Here is a 20,083-nt window from a genome sequence, read left to right as displayed (position 1 = left end):
TTAACAACTAAAATAAAAGTTTAAAAAAATTTATAAAAGAGAGAACTAGATATAGGTCTTTTGACGCCTTGCCTCATATTTTTCCCGTGGAATTTACAGCCTTTACATGTGATTATGTATTACTCAATAACAGTAAATTAAGTATGAATTACATATTAACTAATGTAATTTGAGCTTTTTCAAAATGACTTTTAAAAGTTAAACAGCTCTTGGCATTGTTAATAGGACTCCAAACTGCATAATAATCTTTCAAGTGGATTTTGGGGAGATTGAGAAAGTTTCATAAATGGAAGGTAGACCAAACATTGTTCTTTGTTTCCTTTTCTCCTAGCCTTTCTTGTGCTAATTTCCCTCCCAGAATGGAAGGCTTGGTGTAAAGTGGTTGGTGGTTAAAAGAAAATGGGGCTCAGGAGAAACTATGGTGTGATTAATTCAGCTCAAACTTCTTACCCAGTATAATTGTTTCTTTCCTTTTTTTTTTTTTTTTGTTGTCGTTGTTGGAGATGGACAGAATGTCTTTATTTGTTTATTTTATGTGGTGCTAAGGATCAAACCCAGTGCCTCATACGTGTGCTCTGCCACTCAGCTACAGCCTCAGCCCTACTTGTTTCTTTAATAAAGAGAAGATTGGTTTCTTTAAGGATAGAAAACTTTGGTGATAAGAATGTTTAGAGGAGAGTCTCAAGATATTTTACTAGAAGTGGTAATGTGGGATTGTTATTAAATTGGTTCTATCAAAATCATATTATCTATTTTCCAGCTTCATTAAGTATTAACATGAAATCAGGTAAACTAAAAGGCGAGTCTTCCTGAGACAGTCTGAAAAATCTGTGTGAAAGAGTTTTAAAAGAAACTTAAGGGGCTGGGGATGTGGCTCAAGTTGTAGTGCCCTCGCCTGGCATGTGTGTGGCCCGGGTTCGATCCTCAGCACCACATACAAACAAAGATGTTGTGTCCGCCGAAAACTAAAAAATAAATATTAAAATTCTCTCTCTCTCTCTCTAAAAAAAAAAAAGTTAAAAATTAGGTATGATTTAGATTATGTAAAAAATTAGGTATGATTTAGATTATGTAATGTACTTGAGGTCAGAGACAGATAGAAGATGATCTTGGAATTGTGAAGATTTTGTTAAAAGCAGTCCACCAGCCAGGCTAGGTTGCATAGTGATTTGGTAGGCTGAGCAGGAGGATTTAAAGTTCGAGGCCAGCCTGGGCAACTTAGCAAGATCCTGTCTCAAAATCTAAAAGATTAAAAAGGGCTGGGGATATAACTGAGTGGTAGAGCATCCTTGGGTTCAGTCCACAGTATGGCCCCTCCCCCCTTGCCCTCTAAAAGCAGTCCACTGGCAAATGTTTACTGTGTATTAATTTAATATCAATATCTGAATATCCTTGTGCTTGTACCATTTTAAGCATTGAGAATATAGCTTTGAACAGGACAGACCCCTTTCTTTAAAGCAATTTACATTTTAGTGAGGGAGACAAACCTAAGCAGTGAAAACATAAAATTATAAATTTTAGCCAAGTGCTATGAAGTTGATAAAATAAAGGGTGGAGAATGATTGGGGGCTGTCTGGTTGGGACAGTTAGGGTAGTTATATCTGAGGAGATGGCATGATGAGACCTGACTGATAAGGAGTCTTGGTTGGGGGTGGTAATGAATGAAAGTTTTTATTCTCTACTTAAGTTTTAGACTATTGGCCATCTAGAAGGAAATAAACTTAATAGTTTACATCATTTTATATCTAAATGTTAGTATTTTAAGTTACCATGATTTGCTTGGTGATAAAATAAACTCATATTAATTACTCAGTTTGCCATCCTGAATTTCTTGTCTACTTAGGTACAAAATTGGATCTTGAAATTACTGGTTAGAATTTTAAACTTAATTCAACAGGTCACACAGGAAGTGGGTCCTCTGGCTTAGTGATACCATGCTCACCAAACTAATGATTTCTGAAACAGATGTGCCACTGTGTTTGAGTGGCATAAGCTTCTAGAAAAGGAAAAAAAAAAAAAAAAAGGAAAGTAAGAGATGTGTCTAATTTCAAGTTGTTTTCTGTATTTCTGCCGTTTGTGTAAAAGATTAATTCATCATAGTATAATTTAAAGAAAAGTAACGGAGAGACTCATTTAGGGAAACCTCTGGCTACTCTTTGTGACACTAGGGAAAATAAGAGGTTCCTGGACTCAGGAAATTTGGTTGCCTTGGATTTATCTACTTTGTTTAAGCAGTTTATATAAATTTTGACATGGTTTCTTCCCTCTGGCAGATGGCTCAATCACAAAGGAGTGAGACAGAAGCGCCTGAATGCCTGGCTGGGAATCAAGAATGAGGATGCTGATGAGTAAGTTGTCTCTAAACCTTTCTGTCAGAGGCTTTGTTCCTAGAATAAGACAGAGGCTTTCTTATCATGCTGAAAAGTGGTTCTCATTGTCACTTGAGGATATTGAATGAAGAACTTTGCATCTCTTTTTAATTGAATTGTCTTAAGAGTACCCTATGGGCACTTGAGTTCAGAAACCTGTCCAGTCCCATGAAAACTGGATGTGTAAAAACTACTATTCAGATATGTATGTTTCAGCTTATTGGATAAGACATGTGAATTCTATGTTTTCTGTACCATAGCAAGTAATGAATTTGTTAAAAACTACCTAACTAGCTGTGCTTATAATCCCAGTGATTTCATAGGCTGAGGCAGGAGGTTTCCAAGTTTGAGACCAACTTAGGCAACTAGTGAGACCCTGTCTCGAAATAAAAAATAACAGGTATGGTGGCGCACTCCTGTAATCCCAGTGGCTCGAGGCTGACACAGGAGGATCTGAGACAGGAGGATCGCAAGTTTAAACCAGCCTCAGCAATTTAGTGAACTTAGCAACACTGTCTCTAAATAAAATATAAAAAAGGGCTGGGGATGAGGCTCAGTGGTTAAGTACCCTGGGTTCAATCCCTGGCACCTGCCTAAATAAATAAATAAATAAATAAAGGGTTGAGGCTGTACCTTTGCTAGAGTACCCCTGGGCTCAAGCTCCCCAGTACACCACAAACAAAAAATAACAACACCCAACCAATTGCAATTTTGATTTTGTCATTTTATGGTTAAAGATTTAGAAGAGCATTTTATTTATGAATTTGCTGTTAGATATAAATAAACTGATTATTAGAATAATATTTTAAATATTTAAATTTTAGGACCTATTTTATCAATGAGGAAGATGAAAACTTGCCACATTATGATGAGAAAACCTGGTTTGTTGAAGATATCAATCGTGTACAAGCAGAGGACTTGCTTTATGGGAAACCTGATGGTGCATTTTTAATTCGTGAAAGTAGCAAGAAAGGATGCTATGCCTGCTCTGTGGTGTAAGTCTTTTGAAATCTTATGCATTGATTAATAGAAAGTCAACCCCTCATGAAATTAGTTAACATATAGTAATAAAGACCCATGGCTTACTTAGATCATTAATACTGGTACAAAGAAAACAATTTTAGAAAAAATAATATCTAAAGTTATCTTGGGGATTTTAATTTACATGGTAAACAGATTAGGCCTTGTGTTGTTGCTATTGGAGTTCAAGTGTCTGTGAGTCTAGAATTGAAAAAAAAAATTCTTTAGTAGTCTCATATGCCTAATTTAATTTTTAATTAAATTTATTTAGATAGTGATATAAAATGTGGATACATTTTTCTTAAGATGCTCTTAGGAATTTATTGGGAAAAGTCTGTTTTCTTTTTAATGGAAAGTGAAATTTGGAGATAACTATATCTTTTTTTTTTTTTAATTTACTTTTAGTTGTATTTGGACACAATACCTTTATTTTATTTATTTATTTATTTTTATGTGGTGCTGGGGATTAAACCCAGGGCCTTGTACATGCTAGGCAAGCACTCTACCACTGAGCTACAACCCCAGCCCAATATAACTCTATCTTAATCAGAATTTGCCTGAGTGTTATGTATATTCCTTAAGAAGGCACATCTTCTTTGACACAGTTTGTACTTAGAAGATGATATGATGGTGAGGGCAAGATTTGGTGCCAGATATAATGGGTTCAGATGTAGGTTCTAACTGCTTATCAGCTGTGTAACTCTGGGTAAATTACTTAACTGTTCTTTGCCCAGTTTCTTTATCTATAAAATGGGGGTAATAAAAACAATACCTACTTTGAGGTTTTGGTAAAATTCAAATAACATATTTGTGTGTGTGTGTGTGTGTGTGTGTGTATATATATATATATATAATGTAGTATGCTTTAAATAGGGCATAATAAGTAAATGTTACCTACTACTATTGTTATATAATTATGCTACTCCTGGGTATGGCAGAAGGCAAAATAAAGATGGCAAAGTTATTGTGCCCTCAAAGAAAGTAAGGATAGACAAAGGACATTCATATTAATCTGCTTTGTTTGATCATCCTGCCTTCAGTAGTCTATTTATGTCATGGATTCAAGTGTTTGAATCAAGTTTGCCAGGTTTCAAAAACCACATTTTTCAGTTGCACCAGGCTTTCTTAATTTCATAAATTATTTAGGATAAACAAAATCACTGTGAAATAGGTATCACTAGAAGGTTGGTCACATGTAGAACTGTTAATTATGGTGAAGAAAAAGAAGTTTGGGGCTGGACTTTGAAAGGATGGATGGTTGTTTATGGGCAAAAAAATGGAAGTGCATCATAAAGTGCATTGGTTTACTGTCATCCAAAGATAGAACTACTTGCAACATTTCATTTCTCTTTGACCTGTGCTGCTGAAGTCATCTGAATGGAAATGACAGGGGAGGATAGTTTTTGCAAGTTTGAAATCTTTTAAGAAAAATAGATCCTAATTAGATCCTAATTCATGTTTGTATAAATATGTCAAAATATTTACATTCCACTGTCAGGAATAAATAAAAATAAGTGAAAATATCTTATATATTAAGAATACTTAATTGATCTATGCATTCAGCACAGATCTATCAGAATCCTAGCTAGGTATTTGCAGAAATTGACAAGATGTTCCTAAAATTCGTAGGAAAATGCAAGGGATCCCGAGTAGCCAAAATAACCTTCAAAAAATAGAAACAAGTTGGAGAAGTCACACATTGATTTCATAAGTTATTACAAAGCTATATTAATCAAGACTTGTGTGGTACTGAGAAGGGTAGACATGTAGATCAATGAATAGAATTGAGAGTTGAGAAATAAACTCTGCATTCAATATGTCTGTCTGTGGCCAAACCTATAAGAGGGTGAGGAGAACACAATTTTACAAGCTTTGTCTGATTGACAAAACACTTATGGGTCTCCTCCTTTATATAACAATTGCTCTCAGACTTCTGACCATTCATTGTCCCTTTTTTGTGAACTGCCTTAACATTTTTCTCTGGTGTCTCTTTGCAGTGCCGATGGGGAAGTGAAACACTGTGTGATCTACAGCACTGCTCGGGGATATGGCTTTGCAGAGCCCTACAACCTGTACAGCTCACTGAAGGAGCTGGTGCTCCATTACCAGCAGACATCCCTGATTCAGCACAATGACTCCCTCAACGTTAGGCTTGCCTATCCTGTTCATGCACAGATGCCTTCACTCTGCAGATAAAGAGGGAGTGGGAAGAGAGGTGGCTCTCTAGCATTTTTTTCTACAGTTTTTATTAGACTACGATGAGGGCATTCTTTCTACGTAGACTGCTTGTTTTGCACAAGAAGTGAATCTGTGAATGTGAAGTGGAAGTGGAGAGGCCGAGCAGTAGCTGGCCAGGATGGGGGGAATCAGGGGCCTGGGGTCTCTGGGACTCAGCTGTGCTGCTGCACTGACATACTAACCTGGAAGCAGATGTTGTTTTGGAAAGTCTATTTCATTGGGGTTTTTATTTTTGTTTAGCCAGGCACCCTCTACAGAAACACTAGGCTTGATGGGGTAGAGGGTGGGAGTCGTACTTGGAAACATCTGAAGAGTCCATGTCCTCTTTTGTTCTTCAACTCTGAGAATGCAGCAGAGACATGGCTCTTTTGGGAGTTCAGATTTGCTTTAGCAGTTTCTCTTCTCCCCCAAAAGATGACTGTTTTGGTTCTGTGGTAGGATGGGATTTGGTTTAAAAAAAAAAAAAACAACCAAAGCAATGTAGGGAGGTTTGGGATTTCATTTAAAGAATCTAAGTAAGGGGTAAAAAACTCCTTCAACTGAAGGTACTTTATTTCTTACCAACATAACTTAGGCTTCAGCGTCTCACTATCTCCTCCCTCTAAAGAAGCATTTATGTTCAGACACCAGCAAAACAATGTTTGTTGCCAGACTAAGGTCTAAGGAGAGAAAGTGGCACTAGTAGCTAAATGCATACTTCTGTACCAAAACTTGAAAATAAGAAAACTAGAAATGTGAGTTTTAGCAAACACTAAAACTGGTTGATGTATTTCCTTCTGCCCTGCCCTCGTTTCTCAGATGAGAAATAGCATTCTTTTTGTGGGGATAGTGAGCTTTGAATCATAAAACAAAGTTGGTGCTTGTGTGGTGTTTCCCTAGCCTAAAGAATGATCTGTTGTTTGAAACTTTTGTAACTTGTTTGTATAAGTAAAGAAAAGGTGCAATCCAGTGCTTTTAGATGGCTTGATATACCAAATAATGATATAGAACAACATTCTTACGTGTGCTTCCCCAAGTTTAAAGGCCCTGCAAAAATACTATAAATGATTTAATTTCCTTTCATCTACCCCTCCTTTGCTTTGGTAGGGCTCGGGAGCCTACTTGGCTAAGGAGGGGAATCAGATTGTGGTCAGGGACACCTCAGTAAATCACAGACCCAGAGGCCCTGGTGTGCAGGGTGAGGGTCACGCCACATTACACATGTGCTTCCATATAGTGGTTTTGAAGCTTTTGCAGGGAGAAGATGGCTTGGAGTTTAGACTGTTAGTAGAAGCCATCTGGAAGCTTTTGTCTTTGCCTTTTTTGTGATCCTGCCATTAGGGCAATGTGCACAGTCTGCCCTCATGCTCCAGTGGCTGTAATCTTAGGCCAGGAATCTTCTGCTCCATGTGGCTTAAGCCTTCCAGCTGAGTGAAGCTAGGCGAGCTGAGTGGAGGGCAGGCATCAACTTCTGCCTCCATTTTGCCCCACACTCTCCAGTCAGCATTCATTTGACAAATAGAGTCCAGCTGCCTCTAAGCCAATCCTGGAACCATAGTGGGCTTAGTGTGAGTCAGCTGTTTTGAGTCCAGAGCTTTGCAGTCAGGTTGAGCTAGTACCTGGATCTTGGTTCCTAAGGCTAATAGCTAGGAAAGCTCTAGTTTTGGGGCTGAAAAACAAATATTACTTTCCCTGAGCATTATCTTGGTGACAATATCTAGAATGGACTAGTATTATATAGACAGACATAGATTAAAAGTTTTTGGAAAGACTTCCAGAGTTACTAACAATGAGGATTGGAAGGAAAGGGCATTTCTTTTTGGCTTTTCCTTGTTTACATTACACTTTAAGGATTGGGTTGAGATAGAGACAAGTGAAATCCCTCCACCATCAGTTAAGTCCTTTACTGATAGCTAGCACATCCTTTCCCCAAACTGCCAGATTGAAATCTTGCTGAAAGGTTTACTGAGTAATAGGAGGCTAATTGCTGGTGGTCACCCCAGGGTGGCTTGGCATCTGGTGTTGAACCTGCTCAAGTAGTTACATGCTCAAGATTGGGTGCAAGGAATCCCTCCTATCAGGTACTAAAATTTAATGTGTTCCGAATGTCTCTTACAATAAACCAAAATGGGATAGCATACACACATCTGTAGTGTTGAACAATGTATCAGGGTAGTTTGTACCCTGTTGGTCAGACATTGAGAGTGTGCAGCATGAGAGCAGAGCACTATCTTACTATCTACACTTGGGTTGACTGTGGAGGACTGCTGTTTTTCATTCCTACATTCCTCCCTGTCCCCACTTTTTTCCTTTTCTCATTCTTGAATTCATTGTTTTGTGAGATCTGAAATCAAGGATCATTTGAGAAATTTTAAGGTGTTTTTTTTCTGACCAGTTGCCACATGATTTGCTTGATTCTGAGCCAGCATAAATGGCATATGGTCCGTTCTGCTAAATAGTGACCCCAGTGTGTGTGGCGGGGCAAGCTCACTCCATGGCTGGGGAGCAGGTCTTGGCCTTTTTCATATGAGTATAGTTCTGTGTCCTGTCCTGTGACCTGGGCCCTGAGATTTTCTCTCGGCATCTTAACTGCATTCTCATGGAGGCAGAGACAAACCAAGACCAGTGAGGCCCATTATTCTCCTGGCTAGATAAACCAGCCACCAACATGAAGGCAGCTTGGGGCTGGCTGGACACAGGTCCAAGGCCTACCTTTTTTCCAGGTAGAGCTTTCATCACTGAACAAGGCTCTCTCTACCTGGCTAGATGCCAAACCTTGGCCATGGTTCAGGCCTGGATAGATTGCCTGTGTCCTTATCATTGATCTGGCCAAGGATAAAGACCTCCTAACACCTCTAATCTTCCTTCTCCCAGGACTTGATGGGCTTTCCCATTTACTTTAGACCTCATATACCCTGAAGAAGCTCTGAGAACCAATTTGGTATCTTCTTTGGGTCTCTTCTTCTTGCTGAAAGGAAACTAGCCCTATGCATTCTATTGAGTGAGTCAAGAATTACATTTGGGCAGTTGCTGGTTTCTAGGTTGATCTCTGCTGCCCATTAAGACCCCATCGTAGGCCTCTGTGAGGTTTCAATGGCCACAGAAACCAGAGGGTCCAGAAGAGACCTGCCTGGCCCCCCAGCTGACAACTGTTCAGCCTTGCTTTAGCTCCAGCCACTTGTGACAACCAACCTTATTTCCTTACAGATTCCAGCATGTGACTTTGGTGCCCTGTTGTTACTTGTGAAAAGCCTATTCTGTTGTCTTTGATGTAGTCAAAATTCATGTAGTTTACGTAAAAAAATCTGATTCACAAGGAAGCCAACTATGTGTCTTGTGTTGGGACAATTCATAATGTAGTTCCTAGACCACTTTTGCAAATTGTTCTTGTCACCAAATGTGTTCAGACATTGCTGTGCAGTTGTGGGTGAGGGTGGGGGGAAGGTGAGGAAGACAATTCTGTGGCTTTTGTTTTTTACCTTCCCCAAGAGGGGATAGTCTGGCCAACTTGCTGCAGTAATGCAATAAAGACATTGCAATAAAGCACCTTTTTGTCTTGATGCTATGGAAGGGTGGGCTGGGGCAGGGGGTGGGGCAGGGGCAAGGGCAAGGTAAGAGGACTAGGGTGTTGAAAAACCAGTGACACTCCCAGTCCTTCTAATAAACACCAAAAGATCAGTCCTGAGGCTGAACTGGAGGTCACAAGGTGTTCCTTTCCTCCCCTAAAGAGGAAGACCCTAACTGGCATTACCATGAGCCCTGTCCACCCAGATACTGAGAAAATTATATCTGAGGGCCATTTCCTCCCCTTCTAATAAGCGCATCACATATTTCTGCCTAGAAAGAAGTGTTTTCACCTTCTACTCTGGGACAGGGTAAATGGATTGTCTTAGGGTCTTATCCTTTTGTTTTCCTAGGCAATTGTCACTATACTTCAAGGCACTTTGTTAAGGTTCCTATGTGCTAGGAATATAATCAGCAAACATGACAATGTATCTTGTCACACAGTATGTTGTAGTTCTCATCCATGTGTCTCAGGCCTCACCCGATTATACATCAATTACAAAATCAGATTGAGCAGGGAATGGTCTGTTGTTCTAAGTGACTGCATGTGTCCTTCCTCCCCTCTATACACTTTATACATACAAGGCGTGGATGAGTTCCCTTAAACCTAAATTTAAGAGGTGGGGAAAATATTTTGAGTGTGCTGAGGACACTCAAAATTCCTTTCTTATCTCCTGCCTATCCTGTCTTTCGACTTCTACTTGCCATCTATCTGGTCATTTCCACTGGGAACTAGAGGGGCCCATAGGCACTTCAAACTTGTATACTTCAGAGAAAACACATGGTTGGCTATGAATTCCCTTCTCGTCCTACCACCAGACCTACAAACACCCTAAAAAGTCCTCTCAGTCCCACCTTTAATCACAAAGATATCTTCCAACAAAAGCCTATCTCCTCAGCACATATTTTGGATTCTATTTTTCTCTCACATTCTCAGGGAACTCTCTTATGTGTAGCTATGGTTACAAGCTTATAATTGTGTCACCATTCCTGGCTCCCATGATGAATTACCATTTTTTCATTATTGTTTGGTTATCTCTCATTCTATATGTCCTCAATCCCTACTCAATCCCATATCCTTTTCCTTATTTTCCCCACCCCTCAAAGCCACACCTTTTGAAAGACCTGCCTAAATGTGTTTATTTCCTCACCTGAAGCATTTTAGTACAGGTTCCACTACCCGAAACTGCCGACTTCGATGTCTTCAGTATCCATTTCTGTTGACTGTTCTTCATGGAAAGCTCTTTCATTGACTTCATTACAATTCATTCGCCTAGTTTTTCTGATGTTCCTCCAGCCTTCCTCTTATATAAGCCTTTTTACCTAACCATTTTCTCCACATCCATGAATCCACCCACCATCTTTAGGCCAATTACATCTATTTCTCCTGCCAGAGACTGATTGTGCAGGGTCACCTTCTGGTCCTGGTTTCTTCCATTGTTTCATATTTCGCTGAATGGAAATTGGGTTCATTTTGGCATAAGCCAGAAATGTAGTCAACATCTTTTTTTTTTTTTTTTTGTAGATGGACACAGTACCTTCATTATTTTTATGTGGTGCTGAGGATCGAACCCAGTACCTCACACATGCTAGGTGAGCACTCTACCACTGAGCTACAACCCCAGCTGTAGTCAACATCTTTGATAGCCTTGTTCCATATCTATAAAACCCTCTGCCAACCCTTATTAATTTTACCTTCTAAACACCAGTGAAACCATCAATTCTCTAAATTCATTGCTTTGCTACAGAGCCTAATCCCTAGAAGGTCTCCCTTCCTCCATTCTTGCCCCCTCAAATTCATTCTCATTATGGCGACCAGTTATCTTTTTAAACTACAAACCTGAACCTGTATAAAACATTATAAGTAACTTTCAATTGTTCCTAGGGCAAATCACAATTTTTTTTTTTTCTTTTGCTGCATTGCTCGGGCTGGCTCTGAACTCTTGGGCTCAAGTGATTCTCCTGCCTCAGCCTCAGCTGAGATTGCAGGTGCCTGTCACTGTACACTGCTACATTACAAAATGTAAGTCTATAAAATGGATTTTGTAATGTTGCAAACCTCATTTCTCACACGTTTCTCTTTTCAGTGGCTCCATCCTCCCAGCTAATTCCAGAGTTTTGGGCTTCTCATTCTACACATTCTCTGGGAAATCCTCGTAGAGCTTTAAATAACCATTTCTTTCCTGTTGGCCCTAAATCTGTGTCCATCTTCCCATGCTTTCCCTCCTTCCTCAGATTAAGGTTTTCTCTTCACTGTTGCTATCCTAGTTCAGACCACTATATGGGTCACTGCATCATGCTCTCTCTGGCCTATCTGCTCAATGCAAGCCTGACTGTATTGTAGCAAGAGTGATCTTCATAAAACATAAATTTGAAGTTGCCTCTCAGAATTTCCTCACTCCCCTTGGGATAATTCAGTGTTTTTCAAGGACAGCACCATTGGCACTTGAGGCATGTACCCTAGGAATTTGCACTACACAATGCTGGGTGTCCGAGGGCTTCTTCCCATTTTTATTTCAAAACCCATAAGAAGGCAGTTCTCTTGAAACTGCAAAATCTGCTTCCTTCCATCCGCTTCACCTATATTTATGGTATGGTGCTTCTGACCAGATCCTGACCTATGTGGGGCACTCATCTCCCAAGCCGTCCTCCTGGATCCTGCAACCTGTCTTCCCAATGCCCAGTGCAGGCAGCCCATGATTTGCTGTCTATAAATAACTGAAGGAAGAAGAAAGTGAAATCAAGAGGACCAGAAGGCTAAAATGTCCCTGCAGGTGGATACAGCACGCCCTCTGGTGGCCACCACCCTCCCCATGCAGGATGACAAAGGGCTGCAGAGTACAGGAGGCACCCCTCCAGCCACTGACTCAAAGGTAGTATTCTGTCTCCCAGTTTCCTGACCCCTCTCCTTGAGACCTAGGCATTGGATTGTGGGACATTCAGTACAATGTCAGTGCACGATGGTTTGGCATGGAGGCACCCCTAGCGTTGATACTCCATCAAGCCCCACTCCCTGCCCTGTGATGCCATCTCCTGACTCCCATAGCTCTACTCAAAGAAGAATGCACACAGCAATGTCCACCTTTACTGCTGGGGCATACCTGACAAACATCCCAGGAAGGGTTTGCTGGCTACAAATACTAAGGACTTACCACTGAACAGGCAGTTTTCTATTTTCATCTCACCTGACCACTCACCATTTTATCAAGTAACTACTCCATTTTGAAACTCTTCTCTTGGATTTTATGATTCCTCTTCTGGTTGCTATTCTGAGTCTCCCTTCTTTGCCTTAAATATCAGTGTTCCTGAATTGTTGATTCAGGAACACTAATTGTTGATATACTGTTGGCTCATTTCTACCTAGTATAGATTTTCCTCCTGAGTTCCAGATCTGTGCATCCAATTACCTTCTGGATGACCCAGAAATAGCTCAAATTCAATACATCCAAAGTAACCAGGTGCAGTGGTGTATGCCTGTAATCCTAGTGGCTTGGGAGGCTGAGGCAGGAGGATCATGAATTCAAAGCCAGCCTCAGCAACTTAGCAAAGTCCTAAGCAACTCAATGAGACCCTGTCTCTAAATAAAATATAAAAAAGGGATGGGGAAACCCCAAACCAAACCTTAAAACCAAAACATTCAAAGTTAAACTCCTTACCTACTAGTACCTTTTCTCCTCCTCATTTACTGGCTAAGACACACTCTGAGTGAGGTGAATGTGAGCTGTATAGTCAAGGGAGACCTAGGTTCAATCCCAGATCTACCTCGGGCAGGAAAGCCCAAGCTTTATTATCCATTAGTAGGAATATTAGTTGCCACATGATCTTCTTTGGTTTAGTTCTGTATCACCTACACAATGGAAGACCATTAGATACGGTCTTGCTTAATTTGCCATACCTTGTTTAATTTGCCATACCCATTTCCATTTTGAATTATCTTTGGTTCCTTGAACATACCAGGTATATTGTATATGCTGCACTTTTGACAGCCCTCCCTCTACCATACTCAGCAAAACTACCTATTCACCTGTTCTTCATGTTTGAACCCAGATGGTCTCTGAGAAGCGAAGCTAGATAGTGTGTTCCTCCCAAGAGGGTGGAAATGTCTTAGTCACAGTTATATTCCCAGCAGCAACACAGGACCTAGACCGACAGTTACGAGTGTGATGACTGAAGGAAAGAAGCATGCAAAACACAAAGGTGTTTCCAGGAGCGTGTATTACACAGGTCTGGTGCAAGAAATAGCAAACAACTGCTATGTTTGTTTTAAAACCTCATCTGGTGCTAATGTGGAATCCTGATGCTTTGGGTTGCTCCCTGGTCCTCGGCTCCTCCAAAGCAGGCTGGGCCCAGGCTCCTGGGTAAGAGGACAGCCTCTGCATGGAACGTCCTGCCTTCTGTCACCTGAGGCATCAGGCACTTTGGTGATGCTCAGGGGTGGTTCTTCTTTCTCTACTTCTGCACATTCAGACTCCCACAGCCAACTTTGGCTGGGAATCTCACATGGTGTATGGGCCAGCCCAGGGGCACTGGATGGCTTTGACTTCCTCTCCTGTCTGGGAGATGGGCTCTTAGGGTGGACTGGAGCTGTAGTTTCCAAATCTTGGGGGTTGGATAGCCCACCTTCCACTGTTGTCTTTCTGCCTGGGGATACCCTGTCTGGGTCCTCAATAAGGAAATTCCAGGACCATGTACCTGACTTCCCAGAGGTGGAGGCAGCAGCAGAGATGAGTCCTGATGAGCTGGGACAAAGTGCTGTTAATGCCTGGGTGTGGAGGTGCTGGGCCTTCCGGCAGCCTTCAGCAGGGGTAGGGTCTGAGGGTCCAGACCTACACAGGCTGGGGCCTGGTGAGGAGGAGGTGATAGCCTCCTCAAAGGCGTGTGGACTCCCAAGCCACCTCTGGGGAACATTAGCACCTTCTATTCTGGGAGGCCCTAATATGACCCCTGTCAATAGGCCTGGGACCACCAGACCCTGGTTTCTTGAGTCCCTGGGCAAGAAGGTATCCTCTTCCCCACCCTCTCCTGTTCCTCTGGTGGGTGGATTCTGGCTCACTTCTGGGTTGGATGCCTGTGCACCCTGGCTGTTCTCAGGTTCCTCATCGGTGTCATCCTCTGAGGAGTCTACCTCACGGATAGCTTCTTGCTTTTGCAGTGACTCTCGTCGTTCAGCTCGGTCCTGCCGGAGGGTCCCTAGGGCCCGTGAAGGAGCAGGCTGTAGCACTCCCTTCCCTGGCAGTGCCCCTTTCCCAGAGAGCACAGCCCTGGTCCCAACTACCTCTAGCGGGCTGGCTTCCCTGGGTGGCAGCTCCTTCTTTAGCTCACAGTGGGGCAGGTCAAGACCATGCTTGTGAGAAGGAGCTCGCTTCTTCTCAGAAGCAGCCAGTGCAGCTGCCAGTTTCTCCGCTGACTGCACCCGCTTAAGCAGTGGGGAGCGGGGTGGCTCTGCACTTTTGGGCCGTGAGAGTTGCCTGCCTAGTGGAGGTGACAAGTGAAGTTTGGTGGGAAAGGCCTGGGCTCCATGACCAGACAGGGGTGATGGGGAACGCTGAGGTGAAGCTGCTGGTGGTGGTGAAGGGGTGTGGGCCAGCGGAGATAGTGGGATGCTGCCTGCTGACTTGCGCCGTGGAGAGCGGTACTGGCGTTGGAGCTTGGGTGCCAGACCATGTAGGGAGCTGGGCCGTGTGTGCCCAGAGCCAGCTGGAGAACTGGGCACGCTGGAGCTGGGGGAGCTGCTCTGCGATGAATTCCCCCCTACTTTGTACAAACAGAGAGACAAAGGTGGATCAATGTTATCTGTAAGAAGTGACCAAGGGGCAAGGGAGGGCTCACTGGGATGTCCCAAGATTGTCCATGTTCCCCTACCAAAGAACCAGTACCCAGACTACAGAAATAAAGTCACTCCCTTCCCCATCAATTCCTCCCAAGACTACTGAATCTTTAGACATGAGCTGAAAGGGATTCTGAGAGTGGGACATGCGGGGAGCAGAGGGCCAAGGCACTTCCTATTTCCCAATGGGTGGTCTCTACCTGCAGAGAGCCCTTTGTACCTGAGTGCACTGTATCAGGGGTCACCCGGTAGCCCTGAGTGGGAGATCGGGGAGAAAGGCTGTGGCTGTGTGTGGGAGAGCCTGGCCCACTCTCTCCCGACGACAAGGAGCGGTTAAGGGAAGAAAGGCTGCGGCTGGTGTGCAGCAGGGAGGCCTGCTTAGTGATCTTCCGGAACAGGGAACTTCTTTTTCTGCTGTAACGATAAGGGTCCAAGGCCAAGTCGGTGCATGGAGCACAACACACTCTAGGCCTGGGGTCAAGCCACCCAACATATTGCCAGTACCCAAGTGCTCATAGCAGACCTCTGACTAACTGGCTCACCTTTCTTGCCCATCCTTGCCCCGGTTCCTCTTGCTCCTTCGGGCCATCTTGGCCTTGTAGCTGCCTTTTCGAGCTGGTCCCACTTTAATGGATGTGTTCTCCAGGGGAGTTGTTGAAATAGCCACCTTGTTTCCACTCTGGGGAGCAAAGCAAAGCAAAGTATGAGGTCTAGGCTAAGATAGTAGCCATATTCTTGCTCCTGTCCCTACCCCTGCATATGGCTATACCACAGCTCCAGTTTTTGCTCCTGTGCCAACATTTCTGAATAAGGCCTGTCTTCCCTCTCACAGATTAGGAAATGGCTTCCATTGGTGTCCAGAGTGGTTTGGGGACGGGAAGACAGAGAAGAAGCTCCCTTGCCCTGTTAGCCAGTCCTACCCACAGCTCAGAAGAATCTGGGCCTTGGCTAATGAGGCTGTTGCTTTCTGGAGAAAACTCTCTGCTATGCCACCCAAGTTCTCTGTGACCCTGGAATCTGTGCTATGTGTGTTCAACCCTCCCACTCCTCTCTGGCCAGTCCAGACTAACAAGACTGGGGTTGTTCAGGGGCTACAGTGGGCAGCATTCCCAGCACTAACCTTTAGGATCAGCTCCACCACCTCTGTGTGCACCAGCCCATGCACAGGCTCCCCGTTGACATGGGTGATAAGGTCACCCTGACGAAGCCCGGCCTCGCTGGCTGGACCTCCATCCTCCACATGCTGTCTCAGGAAAGAGCATCTTTAGTCTGAAGCTTGGGCAGGAAGTGTAGGGCTTATTCTGATCATTAAGCTGCGACCCCATTTACCATCACCCTTTGACCCCTGTGGATAGCATGGGCAGTGACAGAAGAAAGGACAAACAGGCTCCACTGAGGGGAAAGTGGAGGAGTGATGGAGCTGAGACAACAAGTCTAGACGGCCAGACATACCCACACCATGTGGTGCACAGTGTAGACATCTGAGTCACCCATGTAGACACGAATGGCCCGCAGGGTGAAGCCATACTTCTTTCCAGCTCGGTGGATGATGATGGGAGGCCTCAAGCTGCCAAGGGCTGGCAAGAAGTCCCTGCTTGGAGAAGAGTCTCTGGATGACGGGTTGGACGACTGGGAGTGTGGGGACATGGGACTGGCCAATGGAGAGCAGGTGTGGTGTTCTGGAGAAGGAGAAGCCAGGACTTAGTGGGTCAAAGGCCTTGGCCTGGCCATGGTCCCAGCCTGGCGCCCTTTCCAGTCTACTGATTCCTTCCTAGCCCCAGTCACGGACAGAGCCTGACCCAGGTGTATCTTCCCCATAACCCGTGACCCACAAAGCCCTCTCACCCACTCAGTTTCCCAGGTCTGAGGTGGGGGTGCAGGTGATGGGGACCGGCATTTATGCATGTGTTGGGGACTACATAAACTCTTCATACATAAATAAACATTGCAATTATCTACAAGCTAGCCATTATTATTATCCACATTTTTTAATGAAGAACTTGAAGCTTAGAAGGATTAAAAACTTCCCAAGGCCAAGAGCCTTTCGTGATGAAGCCAAGATTTGAATATTAGATCTTTGCCTTAAAGCCTACACTTGTCACACTGTGCTGTCCTGCCCTGATACACACACACAACTCCAGACACCAATGCACACCTTTGGAGACTTTCATTTCCATAACAAAGGGACATACAGTTTCTCAGAGGTTCACACACACACACACACCTGCCGCCTGTACCCCTGCTGCAGGCCTACAGAGATTCTAAGGCCCTTTCTATGGGTTTTACCCCAGCTCTTTAGGGGTCTCACCTGTAGGAATGAGGAGGGAAAGGGCTGTGGCTGAGGCAGACTTGATCACTTTGTTGACAGGGCGAGTGGTCCGCTTCTCTATAGAATCCCCAGAGAGCAGCCGGTGGCGAGCTCTACGCACAGCCAGGTCGCTGATGGCCTTGGCTGTGGCTCCCTCAGCCAGCTGTGGGGTCCCGTGGCTTCGCGACTCCGTGGCTATGGGCCAAATGAACAATGAGACCCACAATACAGCTGAGCCTCCCTACCTGTAGTGTCCTCCCAGCCGAGGCCCTTTGACCACACACTGCCACACCTGAGCTAGAAGCACCACTCTGGCAGAGAGGCTCCTCATCCAGCTTTAGTCGCCGCTCCACAGGCCTTTCAGGGACAGGCCCAGATGCCCCCTCTCCAGAAGAGGGTGTCAGAAGCCATATACCCTCCTGCTGTTGCCTCCTGGGGGTGCTGCTGACCTCCTCATGGCCTTCAGAGAAGCGAGGCACATCCAGGAGGCCTGAGCAACGGCGTCGCACTGTCATTGGAGGGCTTGAGTCACTCTCTGTGTGAGACGACTCAGACACCGACAGCCGCTTCCGTAATCTGTGAGACATAAGGCCTGGGGTGAGATGACCCAAGCAGTCTCCCTCCTCATGCCAAGGCTTCCTTAGGAGCACACAGAGCTACAGTCACAGAACTTTTCTCCTCAGATGTTCCACCAGGGTTGCCTTGAGAATGCCACCTTACCCCCACAAGCACACCTCCCCAGCACCTGAATCTCTCCCAAGATTTGTGTGATAGGGAGGGTTGGCTGTGCTGCCCACCCTGGCGAGCCCTGGGTGCTCACATCTCAGGGGAACCAATCACCCAGCTCCGGTCTCGGCCCTTTAGCCCTGCCAGGCTATCTGAGCGGTCTTCCTTCTCCTCACTCAGGCTGCGCTTGGTGGGGGGTGGTGTCCGGCGTTCCTCCAGCAGTGAGAGCCGTTCCATGCTACTGTATACCTGTGGGCACAGGGACACACTGGAGTTGGCTCTGACAGCGACATCTCCCAAATGACAAATCACATCCTTGGCACCTGAAACTGGAATTTGAGTCTTTCCCTTCCTTCCCCCACATCCCAGTTGAATATTTGGGGAAGCACTTATCCTGTTGACCTAGAACCACTCTTACTAATTCCTGATATAAGAGATGTTGATCCTGACATCTTTTATATCAGGAATTAGTGAGAGTGGTTCTAGAAGCATCTACTCTATGCAGCCCAGCACTCTGCTCTTCTTTTTCTGAAGTGGTCCTATCACCAACTCCCTCAGCCTGCCCCAGGTGTGTCTCTTGACAGGTCCTCTTCTCCCATCCCTCTGATCTGGCCTCCTAAGTCGTACCTTGCTGAACCTTGGAGAGCAGGAAGAGAACTGGCGGATCTCAAGGCAGCCATCCTCACTCACTTCCTCCTCATCTTCTGAGTCCACATGGTGGTATCGCTCCGAACGGGCTGGGCCAGACACACAGGACAGTTCCCTTCAGGGACCCTGCTGATGGCATCCTTGTGACCCTATCAGACCTCAGCAGAGCCCTGAGAAGTTGTTCCCACTGCATAGGCATAGTACGCATAGGCACTTTTCAGCACACAGGTAGGACCGACACTCCACCTCACCCCCAGTGGCCTTACTGTCAAAGTAGCTGGTATCATCCTCTGATTCCAGTTGAGGAATAAATTCAGCTTTCTGGCGAAGAAGTCCTGTCCAGTCCAGACCCGTAAAAAATGGGTGCTGCTTTACCTCATAAGTACTACCTAGACAAGAAGTAGGATGAGTTGTGTGGAGTCCAGGCCAGCAAGTCAAGCAAGAAGCCAGACCTGGAAAAGGTGCACCTGGAAGCCTAAGCTCAAACACCTTTCTTTCTCTGCCTGTAGCAAGCAGGGCAGAACTTCAGGATCCCAAAAGACTGTCCACACCTGAAGCCTCAACCTCACGGTGTGTGGGCTTGGTCTCCCTTTCCCCTTTCCTAAGTGGTGAGAAAGAAAGAGTAGGGCCTAACTTACCTGTGCCCAGTCTCTCCAGAGGGTTCTGGTGGAGCAGTTTGGAGGTGAGGTCCTGGGCATCTGGGGGTAGTGCATCTTCACCCTCAGGCCACACAATCTCATCTGAAGTCATCAGGGATGAGAGAGAAAGGGAAAGATAGATAGTGGGGAGATGCAGAAGGCCCCAGTGTAGTATTAAGGAAGAGAGGTCATAAGGGCCAGTCCAGAGCCCCTAAAAAGCCCCATCTAGGAGCCAAATTCCTTAAGTTCTATAGGTTCCTCCCCTCCAAGAGGAATCACACTCCTTATTAGATCATGGCTGGCTTTTTGATCCAGGGTGGGCATTATAAAAACAGTGACTTCCCCTGTCCTGGAGCTCCAGCTCACCCTGCTTTATTTGCTAAAATAAAAAAAGAGTTCACACTCACAGGATAGGTCCCAGGAGACTCAGTGCGTGAGTGCATGCACACATATTCCTAAGAAGCAAGCATACTAAACACACACACTTGAATTCAGAACAAGAAATCCAAAGCCTCAACAGGGGCATGCATAATTCTTATTTGTGGATCTAGATTTTGACTCCACACTGGGTAAGGGTGATAGTACCTACCACTGATCACTTGACCAAAGAGCTCCTCCGGAGTGTCTCCAAAGAAAGGGACGCAACCCACCAGGAACTCATACAGGATTATGCCCATGGCCCACCAGTCCACTGGCTTCCCATAGCCCTGACGCAGGATCACCTCAGGCGCTATGTATTCTGGAGTCCCGCACACCTGGGCACAGA

General features: G+C 44.7%; 2 protein-coding genes across 8 annotated transcripts in view; one reads left to right on the top strand and one right to left on the bottom strand.

Moving 5' to 3' along the window:
- The window catches only part of Pik3r3 (phosphoinositide-3-kinase regulatory subunit 3), a 77,694-nt gene extending 68,577 nt beyond the window's left edge, over positions 1–9,117 (top strand). Inside the window, exons 8-10 of the mRNA XM_026397760.2 lie at positions 2,274–2,348; positions 3,194–3,364; positions 5,387–9,117. Coding sequence (XP_026253545.1) covers positions 2,274–2,348; positions 3,194–3,364; positions 5,387–5,585 — 445 coding nt within the window. The 3' untranslated portion in view covers positions 5,586–9,117. The remainder of the gene's footprint in view (positions 1–2,273; positions 2,349–3,193; positions 3,365–5,386) is intronic.
- Positions 9,118–13,367: 4,250 nt separating this feature from the next.
- Positions 13,368–20,083, bottom strand: part of Mast2 (microtubule associated serine/threonine kinase 2) — a 185,785-nt gene continuing 179,069 nt past the window's right edge. For 3 of the 7 annotated variants that reach the window (XM_026397766.2, XM_026397770.2, XM_026397771.2), the window contains 12 exons: positions 19,907–20,072; positions 19,318–19,419; positions 18,946–19,068; positions 18,659–18,768; positions 18,126–18,280; positions 17,598–17,881; positions 17,306–17,500; positions 16,450–16,676; positions 16,118–16,240; positions 15,540–15,676; positions 15,218–15,411; positions 13,368–14,924 (listed from right to left, as the gene is read on the bottom strand). In XM_026397766.2, the coding sequence (XP_026253551.2) occupies positions 13,423–14,924; positions 15,218–15,411; positions 15,540–15,676; positions 16,118–16,240; positions 16,450–16,676; positions 17,306–17,500; positions 17,598–17,881; positions 18,126–18,280; positions 18,659–18,768; positions 18,946–19,068; positions 19,318–19,419; positions 19,907–20,072 (3,318 nt within the window). In that variant the 3' untranslated portion in view covers positions 13,368–13,422. The remainder of the gene's footprint in view (positions 14,925–15,217; positions 15,412–15,539; positions 15,677–16,117; positions 16,241–16,449; positions 16,677–17,305; positions 17,501–17,597; positions 17,882–18,125; positions 18,281–18,658; positions 18,769–18,945; positions 19,069–19,317; positions 19,420–19,906; positions 20,073–20,083) is intronic. The other 4 variants (XM_026397772.2, XM_026397768.2, XM_026397769.2 and 1 more) reach the window with 4 other exon arrangements.

The sequence above is a fragment of the Urocitellus parryii genome, chromosome 11, assembly GCF_045843805.1.
Source record: "Urocitellus parryii isolate mUroPar1 chromosome 11, mUroPar1.hap1, whole genome shotgun sequence".
NCBI classification, from domain to species: domain Eukaryota; kingdom Metazoa; phylum Chordata; class Mammalia; order Rodentia; family Sciuridae; genus Urocitellus; species Urocitellus parryii.
This window is presented reverse-complemented; position numbering and strand designations above follow the sequence as displayed.